The 18628-nt window shown below is 43.3% G+C and overlaps 1 protein-coding gene across 1 annotated transcript in view; it reads right to left on the reverse strand.

The window, feature by feature from the left end:
* Window positions 1-3203: 3203 nt before the first annotated feature.
* Window positions 3204-18628, reverse strand: part of LOC140907553 (ATP-dependent translocase ABCB1-like) — a 57275-nt gene continuing 41850 nt past the window's right edge. Inside the window, exons 23-29 of the mRNA XM_073333751.1 lie at window positions 13280-13380; window positions 10261-10401; window positions 9614-9770; window positions 7195-7392; window positions 6102-6308; window positions 4983-5129; window positions 3204-3460 (exon numbers count right to left, since the gene is read on the reverse strand). Of these exons, the coding sequence (XP_073189852.1) occupies window positions 3263-3460; window positions 4983-5129; window positions 6102-6308; window positions 7195-7392; window positions 9614-9770; window positions 10261-10401; window positions 13280-13380 (1149 nt within the window). The 3' untranslated portion in view covers window positions 3204-3262. The remainder of the gene's footprint in view (window positions 3461-4982; window positions 5130-6101; window positions 6309-7194; window positions 7393-9613; window positions 9771-10260; window positions 10402-13279; window positions 13381-18628) is intronic.

Genomic DNA, 18628 nt, shown 5'->3' on the forward strand with positions numbered 1-18628 from the left:
AGCATGTATCAGTGTAAATTTGATTCCTGACCCCAAAGAGTTAATCAAATTTGACAGCAATTTATACTGAATTTACAGGTGAGCTGAATGATTAATTATGTTGTGGCTGCTCTCCAAAATCTTGGTGCACTCTTGTTCTCTCACAACTTCATACATCAGCAATAGCCTAACACACTTAGATAAGCACTAACATAACATACTTTGTGATGTACCTGTTTTATGCCCCCTCCCCCTTCTTCAATGGGTTTGAGAGGTCATTAGAGTTAGTGAATAGATATGGGCTGATGTTTTTTCCAGAATGCTGACAACAGCCAGCATGGCGGGCCAGGCTCATGGCCACACTGGTGCAAACTGGCCACATAACCAGCCAGTTTGGGCAGGGGAGAAATCCTCTTAAGTAGGGGAACCCTCTGGCTTTGCAGGCCCAGACAGCCTGCAAACTGGCCAAGATACTGTCCAGAGGTGAGTGGCAAAGATGCTAGTAAGGTTTTATTCTGGCACCAAGTGTAGCAGATATGGCCAGGCAGAAGCAGGTGGGGCTAAAATGTCATTTTAGCCTACAGGTCCCCTGGAGTGGCTCCTCTCTCTTACACCAGGTTGTTGCCTGTTGGTCCCAGAATTTGGAATCTGCAAAGATGGCTTAATACCACCTTTGCCTCTTCACTGCTGGCCAGTATCTTGACCAATTTGCAGGCTGCCTGGGCCTCTCTCTCCAGCTGATCTGGACTGGAAAATGCAAGTGGGTATCTTTCAGTGATGGGGTGAGACTGGGGCAGAAATGAGAGCAGGCTGGTGTGGGGGTGATTATGGTGGATTGGGAGAAGCTACCAGAGAATATGGCTGATTACAGGACCCCCCAGCCCCCATGGGTGAGAGTGTTTGGCCATCATTTGTTACCAAAGCTTGCAACACAGAGATCTGCTTAGATTCATGCAGCACAGTCTACATACTTTAACAGGCATTTGGTTGTGTGGGGTTTCTGTTGCAAATCTGAAGAAGAGTTTGTTCCGTTTTCTGGGTGTCTGGCTGTTTTATGTTGTCTGGGATTTGCTTTTGTTGCATTGTGTTTTATTGCTCTGGATTGTAATTTTAAAGGGAGACTGATATTGGTGTGTATTATTTACACTGAAAATAAATAAATATTGATTCTTTTAAGTAGTGGGGGTGTAGAATTGTGGAAGACTAAGTGAACTGACCCATGTTACCTCCATCGTATTTGCCATTTTCCTGTTAAAATTTCCTCCTTTGAAATACAAGTGAAGAGGCCAGATGTATACAGTGGGAGGTTTTCCAGATTCATTTTTTAAGAAGTGAGGTGCAGCCACAGAGCCGTGTCCTTTCCCCACAGATAAGATCAGCATCATCACTGAACGCATACTCCAAGCATAGACTAAAATACACTAAATAGAAAGAGCTGGTTGTTCTGGCCACAGCAACTTCTAATCCCACAATATTTTAAAGAATGGTCTGATACTTGACACCTCCAGGCCTTTTATTTCAAAACGACTGTTCCAGCAATACAGACTTGATTGAATTTGGCTGGCTATTGCCACACACAGGAATGCACTGACGAACAATGTTAAGCAACATGCCAAGAACGATATACGTACAATCATCTTCCTGTACGTCATATGTAACGCTGACACCTGTCTCTAAGATGGCAAAATGATGGGACCACATGCCTAATGGTTGTGGCAGCTCATATGTACTGTCGGTTGACCAAAGTAGAACCCTTTTCTAAACCTTTAATGTCCAATTGTGCATGTCTCCTCAAATGTTTTGCCCAGCTCTATTAAAACAAGTTCAAAGTTATCAGATTGGAAGCAGATTGAGCAGTGAAGCATTTTGGCCTCTACTCTACATTATCTGTGTTGATATGACTATGAGATCCCATTAACTAGGTACAGATGTTATATAGTTCATACATTACGTGGCCTTAAAATAAACTAAGTTTGGCAATCCCCTCCATGTAATATTTGAATGAATTTCCACATTATAGGCTTCAACTTTACCGTAAACTGACTTAACAATTGGTTCCAGTGTAAAAAACAAAACCAGACAAAGAGACACATTTGATTCCAGTTTGGATAACAGGGAAATACTGTGAGAACAGCCACTGATTTCTCTATAACCAGAAGTGAAAAGTCACATTCCTGCACATGTCATGGTGGTGCCAGCAGAAACTCACCAGCCCCTCCCCATGTGTCTACAGAGGCTCAATGGCCAGTAGTGGGAGTAGCTCTTCCTGGTAGCTGCTGAGAAAAGCTGATTGGTGATGAGGATGAATGGGGAAGAGTGGCCACATGTATTTTGGTGAGGTTGAGAGCAAAGTTTATGTGTTTTTATATTTTGTTTCCCTCAGACCTAGAAGCAGGGAAACAAAAGGGCAAAGGAGATTATAATTATTTTTAAATTTTGTCTGTCACAAGTAAGTAGTGGCATCTGAAAGTATGAAATATTCCAAGCTCCTGTAGGGTGAAAATACTAAATCAAAACCAAAGGTGGTTTTGATTTTGTCCTTGGCAAACCAAAAGGTGAGTTTGCCAGAAGCAAACCCAAAACAGGGCTGACCGAGTCTGTCTGTCTCTCTAATAAATAGATGACATATGTTCCTCAACTGTTGTTTAAGCATGATGGTTGACTATATTAAGGGAAAAACACTCTGAGAATAAAATATTATAACAGCTGTGTAAACCACTATGACTATAGATGGATCAACATTTCTAAAACTCCATTTAAAAAGCTGAAAAAAATGCTTAAATTTAACTTCGTATGGTGAACCCCCACCCCCGCTTTTTGTTAAATAGCTATTTACATAGTTGACATTAATCAGCTCCAAAATGGAGCCATCACAGTCATTGGGCCAATAATAATTATTTTTAAGTCTTTTTGAAATAGCCTTAATGGTTTCAAAAGAACCAGTAAGTTCTGTTAGGTCAATAATACAGGTTTTAACAATACATTTTTAAACAAACAGTTTGTGATCTATTTTGTCAATATATATTTCCATGAAAGGCTTGTAATCATTAATATAAAAGCAGTTTAAAACAAACCAACATGCCCCAAAGGATCTTACCAATAGGATTAAGTAAACTAAAGCTGTGACACAAGAAAAAAATAAATGTCTGTTCTCTCTTTTTTTACTATGTGCCTATGTTTTGAACCTGCAGACATCTCAGTAATGAGATGCACTCATCCTTAATATTACTTAGCTGTGGGTTGTGTGCGTATTTATAAAAATAGATTAGTTGTAACATTAATGTTAATGAGAAACTTGCTCATTTACAAGTGCATAGTAATGTCCTTCCTTTGCCAGCAACTGGCTGTGAGTCCCTTGTTCCACTACTTTTCCATTATGAATCACTGCTATGACATCAGCGTTCTGGACAGTCGTCAAGCGGTGAGCAATAATAATGCAGGTTCGACCCTTCCTGGCATTGTCCAAGGCTTTCTGTACAATCTGCAGACAGATGCAGTGAAAAAACTTGTTATTTCCTGGAGAATCTTCCCTTTCACAGGTTACACCTTTGCCTTTATAGTTCACGTTAGAACTTGGGTGTTCCTCACTGGGGTTTAGGAGTCAGTACTTCCGATGCATGAAGGAGGCCTCAAACACAGGGGCCTGATATTACAACCTTTATTTGTGTGAGTAATTCCACTGAAGTCACTGAGACTACTCTCATGAACAAGGGCTAGCAGAATGAGGTCCATAAGGAACTTGTTTGGACCAACATAAAACTTAGATTTACCATGCAACACAACTAATTTGCAGAGGTGTAATGAACTGTCTGTGATATTGGCTGCTTACCAAATGTGTGTGTTATATTTGACATTGCATGCTATCTGTTAGTTTCTCTAAATTCGGCATGTAGTTGGAAACAACCTCTGTCCTCCCCCGGATATGCACTTGTCAGTCAGACATGCACAGTACTGAGATCATTTTGCAGAAAGCAGACCAGCCAGATACACAGACATGAATAAAACTTGCACGTTCACCGATAGCAGCAGCAATGCCAGATACTTCTTGTTGCCCATAAAAATCCAAAATCAGGATCCCGACATCTGCCTCACAACTGGATGGTATTTTGCATGGTTGCATTTTTCACTTCTACCGCATCCCTATCCAAATGAACAGTTTATTTGTCCCTGTGGAGTCTCCCTCCTCTCCTGGAGATGGTGGATGCAGTGAGGAAGCTCAGCCAGCTGAGCAGCAGAGGATAGCTTAATTACTCTCTCTTCACTGCACAGCATCTCCTGAGCGGTAGGAGGTGTTGCTGAAACCTTTTTTCCAAGCCAGCTGCTCCTGCATGTCATCTCTTACCCGCTGAATGCAGGTGGATCAAAGGACTGGGACGACGACAGAGGCAGGACAACATTAAACTTCATTGTTCCATTCTGTCCTGACAGCCAGCAATTCTACTGGCAGAGTGGATCCCTCTCGGTCTCTGTAGCAACACCTGTTCACCCAGACAGAGCAGGAAATAGTGCAGAAAGAGACCCCCGTTGCTGCTAGTGCTGCTGGCTGAAGGGAAGAGGAAGGAACTGGTGATTTGCCTTACAAGGCCTCCTCTAGTAGATCACAGTCTATTGTTTGAAGACACCTGTCTCACAGACTCAGAGTTGCTAATTATGAATGGGATTTTCCAAAGTGCTCAGCATTGGCCTAACTGTGAACGCATTAGAAGTCCCATTGACTTCATAACTGACTTTAACGGAACTGAGGCAGGCCACAATTGAGCAGTTCTGAAAATCCCACTTTGTCTCCAGTCCCAAGTGTTGCTGAACACCATAAACTCCCAATTTAGACACCAGGAGCTGAGGGCACTCTACAAAAAGCAGGCCGTAGACAGAGAGCGAGCCAAGGATTGTTGTGTGGAACTTCCAAAATTGTATTGTAGACGGAGCGTCTGTGTTCATGCATTGAAGCTTTCGAACCCCATAATTTTGTGTGTATTACAAATAGTATAATGCATATTACTAACCTTTTCACTTTCCGTGTCAAGAGCTGATGTGGCTTCATCTAGAAGCAGAACTGCTGGGTTACGAACTAGAGCACGAGCAATTGCTATTCTTTGTTTCTGACCTCCAGAAAGTTGTGCTCCTTTGTCACCCACTTGGGTATTATACTTCTGTATAAGTAAGTATTCGTTATGAAGGAAAGTTAGAAACAGGAAGTTACATTCTCTGCTATTAAAAATATACTATATTAAGCATTTCCACCTTGAAAGAAAAAAGAATAATGTAATTGTTTTTAATAATTAAAATTTTATAAGATTTTAGTAACTGTTTGAATCAAAATGCATCTCTACAGTTATACATATTGATAACTGCTCTGTAATGAAAATTCATCGCAGCATTAGAAAAAGACTAACTCCCAAGTGATGCAACCACTGATGTGTCTAGTCAAAGACACCTGTATTTATACATATAGATCTCAAGAGACATTTATAATTTCAAGGCCCTAAAGACCCACACTCAGGAGGTGATCCTTTATTTCTTACACATCCAAAACTTTCTTCCATATACATTTTCAAAAACTAGGTGGTAATGAAAAATAAATATTGTTTTTTTAAATTTTCAATTGTCATTTTCAATTCTATGTAACTTTACAGTATGCCTGATTTCTTTGGGCTTTTCCAAGGTCTTTCTCCACTTTGAGAACTAAGTCTATGGCAAACATGAAGGTTAAGATGTACTTGAAACATTTTACCTTTCAGATAAGACTAAAACTAGAGAAAGTTTCAGCCAAAAACAGAAAAAGAATTGGCAAAGTTTATGAGGAAATGAAAATAAAGGTTTAGAATCAAATGTCTCTTTTATAGTTGTTATATAACATCACTGTGATAGAGGAAAACAAGAAAACTGGTGCTCGGATTTTGCATTTGAATTAGCTAATTATGACTGTGAATGTGTTAAAACATATTGCAAGTTACATTTTTAAACATCAGCTTCCTATTTTCCTCTCTGAGAATTGACACACAAGAAAATAAGCTTTTTTTAAAAAACAAAAAAGCATATTGTTTTGCATTAATGGGAGTTGCTTAGATAGGTCCCAGTGAATATTTACCCCACACTGAGAATGGAAAGACATTTTCATTTACCTCTGGAAGATTTTCTATGAAGGTGTGAATATTTGCTGCTTTAGCTGCCTCTTCAATCTCCTCCTGACTGACAACCCTACTGTTGTCTCCGTACTGGATATTTTCAGCAATGCTGCAGTCAAACAAAATAGGCTGCTGTGACACAATACCCAATTTGGACCTTAACCACTGCAAATGCAAAGACTTGATATCGAATCCATCTGCAAACTAGAAACAGAAAAAGGGAAAAATAATTCCCTGCAGAATGCAATACTCCTCCTCAGGCATACAATGTAAATGTGAAACACGAATCTGTAAAAATCCTCTGACCTGTGTTAGAGTTACAGTAAAAGTAAAGTGGTTGGTGAACCACTTCTGATTTAATAATAGATGACCAGATCTTTCATCCAAAATTGAACTGAACCAAAAAAAACTCTTCGAAAATTCAAGAGAAGCTCAGATAACCTTTTCCTCTGAGAATTATTTTTTGTGCATGTCTAGCTCTGCTAGCTTCCGTAATAGATGTGGAATTGCCAATCTATAACGAGATGTGCCCACCGAATTTCCATCTTTACTGATGATGGCAGGTACCAGGGATCTCATGAGAAAGTCTGTTCATGAGCTTCTTAGATCTAGATGGTTGAAGAGCTCCGATAAGAATCCAAATCTTTGGGCATTTATTCAAACATCCTTTGACTCACCCATCTCTAGGCTATTCTTTTTGGAGCTCCCATCATCATTAATAGGCCTTACATCGAAAGTCTCACCAAGTGATGAATTAGACGTCAAATTGTGTCACGTTAACATGAGTACAGGACTAGTGACAAGGGTTACATTATGGGAAGTATATTCTAATGCCCCCTCCAATATATCAAGTAAATCAACAAAGAGATGCAATCTAGTGATCTAAAGCCAGGATGGGGAGTCAGAAGATCCTGAGTTCTACTCCCGGCTCTACCTTAAGCAAGTCCCAAGTCTTCTCTGCAGAACCGGGACCTGTAACACTTATCCACCTCAAGAGGGCAGTTGTGTGGATGTTTTAATGTTTGTGAAATAGTTTGAAGAACAGTTCTATAAGCTCTAAGTGTTAATAGCTGCACAAATCTCTTCTTACCACTTGTCCTGCCATAGGGTCATAAAATCTCTCCAGTAGCTGAATGGATGTGCTTTTGCCACAACCACTGCTTCCCACCAAGGCTAGCGTCTGTCCTTTATTAACCTTCAGGCTGAATCCTTGCAAAACTTGAGCTTCTGGTCTTGTAGGGTATACAAAATGGATATCCCTGAATTCAATGTTGCCATCAAACTGACTCTGGAAACGGTAGAAAATACAAATGTATGACAGAAGACTGTCTATCTTGTACAGAAGCATCAAACACAACTCAGTATGGTCATTTAAATGAAGGTGTTGACAAGTCAATTGGAAATGGTATGGCATTTTCAAACCCAGAGCATTTTTGTCAGTTTATTATTGCTTAAATATGCAATGACATTGGGTTGGTATCTTCTGTTTACAGGACCTCCTTCTTGAGGGGTTTTTTTCCGCATCTCTTTCTCATTTCTATCATTCCTTTTCAGCCTGGTTCACGAGAGCTATCATTACTTTAGGTAAGTAAACAACCCTAATACCTCTCTTTTATGTCACCAATGCATATAATCCAGACACTATCATTGTGTGTGGAAAACATAGTTCCTGCCCTTGGGAGTTCACTCTCTAAATAATGTAATTTAAACACACAGTACACAGGATGAACATAGTACAAGGTGAACATCAGATCTCAGATTGGGTTAAACATTTTTACTTTGATGGATTATTCATAGTTTTCAAGGACAACTGTTTTAAGTGGTGGTTTGAATAAGAAAAGGGTAGTTGATTGGCTCTTTTATGTAGGAAGGGAGCTCTGAGTATAAGAGGTAGCAAGGAAGAAGACTTGAAGACAACGGTGAATGAAGGAGGAGATGTTAGGAGAGACTGTGGGAGCCTCGTCTGATGCCTTGGGGGTGGCACAGCTCCAGGACCACAATACCAGCACTGTAAGTACAATGGACTGTCACAGCACCTAGACAAGTGGACTTTCAAGGTTTAAACTCTTTGGGCCAAATCTTAGCTTCACTGAAGTCAAAGGCAGCTGCTTCACTGGCATCAAGATTTGGCCTAGAATGGTTGCACTTTCAATTAACGTCTTTATTTGCAAGAAGATATTTCCCCTGGACCACTAGTTGTCTGGGCAGCTGGAGCTGACTCAGGAAAGTAGTCAAGCATGTGTGACTTAAAGTTGTGCACATGAGTTACTGGCATGCTTACAGTATGTGCCCGAGCCCTTTTCTGAATCAAGGCCACTATCCAAAAGCTAGAATTCGAAAGCAATTTCAAGTTTCTGAAAGGCTGGTTCTGCTTGTAAAAGCATTTATGGTCTCTCAGTGCTCTCCGTGTGAAATGTGTTCAGTTTATAAATACAAAGATGAGTTTCTGTCAACTCTGGGCTTTGAGAGACAAGCTGAGTTCTTTCCATCTCACATATAATCACCAGGAACAAAAGGTTCTGCAGGCCAAGTTACGTCCTCAGTAATACTTGTGCAACCCCTTTGACTTAAATGAGGTTACACAAAAGTTGTATGCAGTGTTGTTTAGCCATGTTGGTCCCAGGTTATTAGAGAGTCAACGTGGGTGAAGTAATAGCTTTTATGGGACACAACTTGTGTTGGTGAGAGAGACAAGCTTTCACAGAACTGAAGAAGAGCTCTGTCCAAGCTCCACAGCTTGTCTCTCTCACCGACATAATTTGGTCCAAGGAAAGATATTAACACACCCACCTTGACTCTCTTTTACACAGATGTAACTGACTGGAACTTAGCAAACAAGTCTGCGGACGATGCACAAGAAGGAACCGAATCTAACTCACTCTCCGACACAGCTGCATAGTAGACAGGAGTAAAAAGCAGTGAAAACATACTTGTATTGCTCAAGCAGAGCAGTTAGAACTCTGGGCTTGTCGTCACTCCTGGGGAGACTGACACCGCTGCAATTGATTCAGCGGGTGTCGATGGCAGAGCGCTCTCTGATCGACTCCGGTACTCCACCGGAACAAGAAGAGTAAGGTAAGTCAATGGGAGAGCATCTCCCATCAATGCAGAACAGTGAAGACACTGCGGTAAGTTAAGCTAAGTTACACTGAACCCAGTTACATTATTCACGTAGCTAGAGTAGCGTAACTTAGGTCGACTTACCCCGGTACTGTAGACAAGGCCTCAGAATAGCCCCAACGGAGAGAACAGGTGAATGAAATGCATTCTTCCAGTCACTTTTCAGACTAGAACTGCACTTAAAAGTATTCTGTTAATTTCTCAAGCAAAAAGGTATTAAATGGCACTGAGCAAATATAAAATTAAGTTATTGCTATTAAATTTTACCTTACCTGTCTGGTCCTGTCTTCTGTGACATTGCAAAAGGCAATTTAACAAGATTAATACAATTAAGGACAATACAGTACCACCAGGTTTGTTAGTTTCAAGGACATTCTAAATGGCCTTACCAGTTTTGTCCCCTCTTCACTATAGCTGTCAATTAAGGGTTTCTGATCCAAAAGCTGAAAGATTTGTTGGGCAGAAACTTTAGCTTTGCCAAAATCTGGTGCCAAAGAAATGGACTGCCCAACATTCAAAGCAGCATATAGAATTGAAAAAAAGGCTCTGAAAACCAAAACACAAAACATCTTTCAGTTCATCTAAAGAGATACTTTTTTATTATTGTTCATAACAAAAACAACATTCGTAATTTATTTAAAACAAACAGACTTAACACTATCTCTAAATCTAAGAACTTTATGGCTTAGAAAAATTACACACACAGGATTAGAAACAGATTACAGCTACAAATATTTTTTTAATGGGTGGCTAATGGTATGTAATTTCTCCACGCAGAGGCATTTCACAAAGCCCATTGTCTGCAATGAAGTGTCAGCAGTAAAAGTTTCTCCATAGTAAATAAACTGAGCCTGGCTCTATATATGCCAACACAACTGCTCCCATGCTTCCTCTCCAAGAAATAACCCTTCTGCCTGAATTGAACTCCTGACCAGATTCTAAACTGTAGGACCTTTTGCACCATTGCCTCAGTAATTAGACTTATATACAATTAACATGTGTTGAAATCACTGTCTTTGGACTGATGTGTACTCACATAAATACATTTTCAAAGTTTGTATAACAATTAGCAATGAGCCAGGCCGCGAACCTGAAGACTGCTGCATCAAGAAAGTAGAGTGTACACTGGGCTATTCCATAGGTAAATCCATATATGGGGGCTTTTGTTAGAGAGTCCCTGATAAAAGAAAAGATTTATGTTAAAGGAAAAAATGGTCAAGAAATGCCAAGAGCAGAGACTGGCTGGGAGAAGGTCAGACCTTTGGATTAGGGGTGGCAAACCCTATACCTCACTCACTCAAATAATAATGAATAAAGCTGCATGCTAGGGGCTCCATGAAGGTGCCTCTGGAGAGAGCTTATGGCAAATGAGATCTCTTCATTACAACTAGCTGTTTGTTGGATAGGACCTTAGGATAAAATTACCTTTAATAGGCAAAAACTTTTAACACTTGAATGTTGGTTTCCAGAAGAAATGTTTATGGATGGCCAAAGCAATCTGACACAAAGCAAACTGATAATTTTGATAAGTCTCTTATGATCTTTGAATGCTTGAATTTTTGGACAATTTGGATAAATGTAGTGGTCACCATAGAAAAGTCAATGTTTACAACACAGCATAACTGAAGCACTGCAGATATTGCCTGTTCTGAGTACGGGGGAGGAGGGGGAGAGAGGGAGGAAGGGGAGTAGCAATTCAGACCCCACTGTGCAGTGGTGACCAATGTTGTTATGTGGGATGGTAAAACTGGTTTACCTTAATTACGTGCAGACCTTGCTGTGACAAAGAAACTGGTACTAGTTCTGACAATGCAATTTCTGCACATTTGAAATTTTCCATTCGGAAAAAAAGTACAAAATATTTTATTCTGGGTTGGTTTGACCTGAACTGAAATACTTCTGCTTTGCACCCATAGCCATGTGACTCCGATAAAGCATTATGCCACTCAGTCAGAGGGGAGACCACACTGCATCATGGGAGATGTAGTCCAAGCAGGGAGCCTGGCCCATAAGAGAGACAATGTTCCAAAACAGGGAAATGTAGTTTGATGTTGAACTAGATAGAAACAAAAAGTTTCAGGTCAGTTAAAGAAAAGAAAAAAAAATTAAATATTTCAATTATTTGGAAATATAAAAATATTTTGTTTGGAGAGAAAATGCAAAAATGGAATGGATTTGCGATTTCTAAATTCATAGAATCTCAGGGTGGAAGGAACCTCAGGAAATCATCTAGTCCAGGGGTCTCAAACGTGCGGCCTGCACACAGCCTGTGGGGTTATTTTCTGCGGCCCGCCAGCTCCCCGCGGCACCCCGCCCCCCTAGCATTTACTGAGAGCGGGTCCGGCCTGCCGTGCACCGGGGGCAAGGGCAGGCTCCCTGCCTGCCTGCCCTGCCCCCGCACTGCTCCAGGACCTTGGGCGGGGAAGGGAGGACGGTGCACAGGGGTCTGTGTATTGCCCTGGCCGCGCCTCCAGGTACCTCCCTTGAAGCTCCCATTGGCTGCAGTTCCCCGATCCCAGCCAGTGGGAGCTTCGGGGGAGGTACCTGGAGGAGCGGCCAGGGCAACACACAGACCCTTGTGCACCCGCCAGGTCCCGGCTGCTTCCTGGAGCAGAGCGGTGCAGGGGCAGGGCAGGGCAGGCAGGCTTCCCTGCCGGACCCACCCCCCGAATCCCTTGCCCTGAGCCCCCTGCTGCACCCTGCACCCCTACTGCACCCCAACCCCCTGCCCTGAGCCCCCGCTGCACCCTGCACCTCTCCTGCACCCCCTGGGGGCGAGGGGGGGGTTGAGGTGGGGCAGGGAAGGGGCAGAGTGGGGGCAGACCCAGGGCAGCAGGGGAGGGGGGTGTTCAGTGGTGCAGCCCTCAGCCCAATGTAGTAGCTCTCATGTGGCCCTCGTAGTCATTTGAGTTTGAGATCCCTGATCTAGTCCAACCCCCTGCTCAAAGCAGGACCGATCCCCAATTTTTGCCCGAGATCCCTAAATGGCCCCCTCAAGGATTGAACTCACAACCCTGGGTTTAGCAGGCCAATGCTCAAACCACTGAGCTATTCCTCCCCCAAATTGACATTTTTCTAAAAAGTTTTCTTTCCGAGAAAAAATTTGATATATTTTCACTTTTTGTCCCAATTCAGAGCAAAACAGAGTTTGAAATATTAGAATTTCCCACAGGATGGAAATTCAGATTTTCACTTATCTCTAGTGCTCATATATTTTTAAAATGTTTTCCAAAATAGTTTCTCCATAAATCATAATATTGTAATACAATGACCTGCCAGGACCAGAGACAAGCGCTAAAGCTGAGAATCCCATTTCTCCAATGAAATATAGAGAATATATGAAATATAGATTTTTTTCTCATACTGATGGTTTATAGAATATTGAATCATAAAACTGTCATTGGCTGGGGACTATCATTTTCAATCCCTGCTTTTACTTAAAACATACTGTATTTAAGAGGAAAGAAACAAAATGGATGGTAGATCATTTCATTTAAATAAAATGGAGGCTATGAAAATGTCTGACATATTTGGATATTAGAAATTAGCCCCTATAGTGATTAGCTTGTAGAATGTGACCGAAAAGGCCAAAGGGGAAAAATAAATGCACCTTATTTCAAGATCTGCAAGTCCATACTTGCAGTGCAAGTTGAAATACATGGTGACGTTATGTAGTATAAAGTCTTTGCCACTTGACCTATGCAAGTCATTCTGCTGCAATACTTGTGAAGCAAGTAAACCTCCCATATGCATGTTAATTAAAACTTTATACCAGGTCATTACATTCTCTCTCTCTCTCTCTCTCCCCTCTCTCTTATATATACAAATTTTACATCACACACACACATAACATCTAAGAAGGTATTTTAAAGAAACCGAGTAAATACATTTTAACCCTTTTTAAAAGGTTGCCAAAATCCTTTCAAATCATTAATGTGTTTAATATTTTCAGTCTGCAAATGAATGTAATATGAATAAATCTTGAGTTGTTTTAAATTAAGAAAATATGTATTCATTGCTTTTAAAAAACAGAATTGTTTGAAAGCAAATCTTACCTGTATGGACCATTCAAACTTGCACTATATCTCTCACAGAATGCATCTTCACTAGTTAATGAAGCCACAGTTCTTATATTTTCAACTGCTTCTATTGAAATCTAAAATCAGGAGACAAGACAGATATGAAGTATTCTCTTATGTTTGAGTCTACTCCTATCACTATGTAGTTAGCACATCTGTAATACTTTTCATCTTTTGCTCTCCAAGTGTTTTTCTTTTTAAAAAAAGAAAAACAAGTATCACCCTCAGGGAAACTGAGGCACAACAATTAAATGATTTGCCTAAGGTCACACAGAGGTCTTTCTACTAAGCCAACATGGCTGATATGTGATTCCTAAGTACTCCTCCCACCACCTGTACATTTTGTTGTGCAGCAGCATTAGCTGGCACTATAGAAGCCATTAAAAGGTAAGAAGTTGCTCCTTGCTCTCTGAGTACACGTATTCCAGGCAGCAGCTCACTGGAGGGCTGCATGCTACCTTGATTATGCAGCCTGAGCTGCACATTGAGCTGGGTGAGCCCCACACTCCTACTACCCACTCCCAGTGGGGACTCCTGCTCCTGCCAGGCTTTCCCAGCCATATGCCAGGCCCACCCAGTCTGCCCCTCCTTGGCCCTTAGCACTCCCACAAGGGTTACGTGTATCTTAACTTTTCATTTTCTAGATTTCAGATGTTTAAATTTCCATGTTCTTTAGCCCCCCCCCCCCCGATCCTGTCTTCATTTGGGGGCAAGGTGAGAGGCTCAGACACTTCAGGAAGAGCAGGGTCCCTAGATCCCAGCTCACATGGAGGAGCAGGGCTCCCCCAGATCCAAGCATATACACAGAAGGGGAGAATTCAGGGCTCTCAGTCCACCCCCAAATCACCAGCTTCCTCTGCCACCCCTCACACTCCTTTAATCCTCTCCCTTCCCCTTATTTGAGCCCCCAACCCTTCTTCCTTCCCCTGCCACCGATCCTCATTTATCCCCCCTCACCATGTGCCAGGTTCCTCCTTTCCCCGGGATTGCTCAAACCCCCACTCAGCTCCAGGCCCTGCCCCCCACTCCACCCCTTCCTGCCTCTGCTCAAGGCCCCCCTCCCCCAAGGCCCCATTCCCATCTTCCCACCCCCTGCTGCGCTTCTTCCTACCCTATTCTGCCCCCGCCCCCAAGTGCACCTCATCTCCGCTGCTTCCCCTTTACCCCCAGCACCTCCTGCACACTGCAGAACAGCAGATCGTGGTGGACAGGAAGCGCTGAGAGGGAGGGGGAAGGAGTTGATTGGCGGGGCCACTGGTGGGCGGGAGGGGGGAGGCTGCCAGTGGGTGCTAAGCAACCACTAATTTTTTTCACCTACAGAGTCGGTGCCTATTCCCCCATCCCTTGCTCCAGACCCCAAACAGCTCCCTTCTTCCCATTTAACTCTTGCACTGCAAATCACCCCTTGTAATTAATTTTCTTTTCAACCATAATTAAGAAGGCTCTCGAACTATCTGTTGTGCTCAGATTCCATTTCTCCAAATTAAAACAAAACAAGAGTTTACATTTCATTCTCAGATTTCTGCTCAAGGTGAGCTTAGAACTTCAAAGCTTCTACAATCTGTGAACATTTTTTCCCCCCTGGAGGCTGTGGGGAACTCCTTACTCAAATGACCCCACCTTCTGATCACTCACCCTACCCTATGCTTTCATGACACATAGCAAATTCCAAGACAATCTGTGTAAACACACAGATTTTAGCATACTTAGTAGTCATCCTTTAAACAGGAAGGGCTTCCCCACCTTAGCTAGAGCAGAGCTGGTGCTCAGTTATAACACTGTATAAAATTAGAAGACCAATGGAGCAGAGGTGCTCCACACATCCATCAGCATCATAACAGTCTCAGAGAGGTGTGAAGTGGCTCATTCATCTCAATGAGATGTTCTCAGCTGAAAGTGAACACCCAGCCTGAATCCAGCCAGAATCTAACTCTGAGTAAGGTGACCAGATAGCAAGTGTGAAAAATCGGGACGGGGGTAGGGAGTAATAGGCACCTATATAAGACAAAGCCCCGAATATCCAGACAGTCCCTATAAAATTGAGACACCTAGTAACCTAGCTCTGAGAGGCATAGGCGCCGACTCTGTGGGTGCTTCGGGGCTGGAGCACCCCCCCCGGGAAAAATTGGTAGGTGCCCTGCCCCCCCGCCGCAGCTCACCTCCGCCTCCTCCCCTGAGCGCACTGCAGCTCTGCTTCTCCCCCAGCTCCCAGCGCTTGCCGCCACGAAACAGCTGTTGTTGAGCACCCACTGGTGCCAGGAAAAGTTGGTGCCTATGCTGAGGCATATGAACTGCTCCATTCATGCCAGTGGATTTTTCCATTCCCCCTCCCCATAGTTGGAGAGTTTCTGATATGCGTCAAGCATGCCCTTTCTCAGCTCCTCACCCCTCTCTCAGCAGTGTATTCGTGGGGCATGCTCTGAGTATGCCTGTTCTAAGCTCCCCACTCAGAGGACCCAGACTTCCCTGATCCAAGCTCACATGGGGAGAGATAGAGAGAGGGGGCCAGACTCCCTCAGAGGGACAAAGCACCCCATATTCCAATTCATGTGAGGGGGTAGGGAGAGGGGCTTAGATGCCCCCGGAATGCAATGCCTCCTGCAGCCCTGGCTCACATGAGAGGCAGGATGGAAGGCAGATCCCCATGGGTAGGCAAGGCAGCTTCAGAGCCTGGCAAACAGATGCGGGACAGGTGCAGTGGTTAGACACCCCCAGAGAGGCAAGGCCCCCATAAATTCCACCTGACATGCAGAAGGTGGTGAGAGGGGCTGACTCCCTTAGAGAGCTAGGGGGTCCCCCAGATTCCAGCGTACACACACAAAAGGGACAGAAAGGGAGAATGTGAAGCTGTCCCTATTCCGCCCAGACCCTCTGCAACAAACCCTCATGTCTGATTCCCAGTATCCATTCCCTAAACCCAACCTCCTCTACCACCTGTCCCCATTTGTCTTCCTCCCCATAATCCCGTCTCTTCTCCATTCAGCCCCAAACTCCCTCTCACCCTATTCCCCTAAAATAGTCCTCTCTTGCCAGCAAGCATTTGCATGCTTATTTTTTTTTTAAACAAAAATACTTTGATGACATTACACGCCCCCTCCAAAACAAAAGCCTGGTAGGAACAGATTTTAGCAACATGCCAGACACGCTCTCCCAGATTTTTAACAAAGGGGGCCTCGAATGGTCACTAGCTGGGTAAGTTCAGGAACAAACACTAACTACACATCTCTTCAGTCTATCCAGCTGCTATGACGATATTCTACCTGCAAATCCTTTGGGGTTGGTTTATATACATGCTCAATGTAAGTTGTGGAGTGCTTGACCTTTACTCAAGAGCCTAAGTGGATGGCCAAACTCTTTTGCTAATAATGTTCTGAATCTTGCTTCCCCTAAAGGGCTAGTGGGTGCAATGAATTTTCTGGGGGTAACCCTCAAGTGCATGAGACCCTTGTGCCAGGATCAGCCCCATGGGCAAAAAACCATTACTAGAATGAACCTTTAGAAAAGCTGCTCATTTGGTGGGGGATGGCATCTCATGAACCCCTTGGTCAAATGACCCCAAATTTGGATCACTACACGTATCTTTCACTCCCATAAGATTCACCAATTTATAGTGGTGCACCTCAGGAGATGGCAAGGTAGGGTTAGTGACCCAAACTTAACATTTGTTGAGCCAGATGTTCTGGAAAGAAGCCCTAAAACCAGCCATTTTTTAAAAAAGTTTCTAGGTGGTGGGTTTTTAAAAAAACAAAAACAAAAACAAAAAACTTAGAGCTAGAACTCTAGAGCTAGAGTTCATAGGTAGATACTAAAGACTGGAAGATGAATCACAGACCACTGGATGGCTGTGAACTCACCCTTCAATTAACACTGCTAAAGATAGGTAGGGGGTTGTGATGAACTTAAGACAAAAGGAATTTTGAACTGAGCGTCTGGAGCTTGCTACAATGTCAGAGTCATAGGTGGTCATTTCATTTTGGGAGAAATGTAATCTAAGCGTTTGGGTGGAAAATTGGATGTGTAAACTTTCTGGGAATTAGGGTTGCCAAACCTCTAGGATTGTCCTGGAGTTTCCAGGAATTAAAGTATCAAATGGGTAGCAGTGTTAGTCTGTATCCACAAAGCCACCATACTCCTAGTTGTTTTTCAGGAATTAAAGATTAATCTTTAAAGATTGTGTCATGTAATGAAACCTCCAGGTATACGTTCAACCAAAATTGGCAACCCTGCTGGGTGGGAGGATTGGGGTAAATAGGAATAGGTGGTAAGGGAGGTACGAGGTCGGAGGTTCAGGTGATGGAGGCACGTGACCCCCAGCTCTGCCAGTGCACCCCAGCCCTGCACCACAACCCCCTGTGCCCCCACTGCCAATAAACCCAAACCATCCTGCTCCTCAACCTTCCTGCACTCCAACCCCAAGCTTGGTCTTGGCATCCTAACCCCCTGCATCCCACAGCTGTCTTTGCACCACAATCCCCATGCACCCCAACTTTCCTGCAGCCCCAGCCCTTTCAGTGTACTTCAACCTTCCTATACCCCAGCTCTACCAGTGCACCCCAACGCTACAGGAAAGCTACTGAACGAACATTAATCGGGAAATTGGAGGGTTCATGGCTGACCAGAAACCATTACAAGTGCTGACACCTCACGGTTTTTGGAGATGGGGTACATCTATCGGAAAGGGGTCAGAGGATTTTTCTCTCAAACATAAAATGGTCAGTGTTTTGGAACACAAACCCTAGCAGTGATTTCTCCCACCAGCTTGCTACAAAATCTAGCCATTCTGAAACCCGACGAGGAACACTATGCCACTGTAACACAGCTGTCCTTCATCCCAACCACTGCATGTGAATCAGATTAGAGTAGGGAGGAAGTGACAGCAATAGAAAAGTTAGTACACAGGGAGTGAAGACTTCAGGGAGAGGTGTTCCTGGCTTACAATAGGGAAGCCTCTGCATGGTAATGGGGATGGGGGAATGCAGTGAATTGGTCAGAAGCATGGCTGGGGCGGTGTGCTGAAGCAGGGCTAGTGAGGCACAGCTGATGAATGTGTGTGTTGGGCTGTGCAGCTGGCTCAGTACACTAATTGTGGAACACAATATGTACAACTGCCTATATGGCCACTACCTCCTAATGCCACCATAGCTTTTCCTGTTAAAAAAAAACAACCTAGGAAATTCCATAGCAAAGAACGACGTTAAATGCAGAGTTAAGGTTGCTTGGGGGTATGCTGTGTGCCTGCAGAACGCTGTGTGGAACAAAACTCCAACTACTGAAAACCAGGAGATGCACAAGTATGGTTGTGCAGGCAAGCTTACCTCTGCCCTT

This window comes from Lepidochelys kempii, chromosome 2, assembly GCF_965140265.1.
Source record: "Lepidochelys kempii isolate rLepKem1 chromosome 2, rLepKem1.hap2, whole genome shotgun sequence".
Classification (NCBI taxonomy): Eukaryota; Metazoa; Chordata; order Testudines; family Cheloniidae; genus Lepidochelys; species Lepidochelys kempii.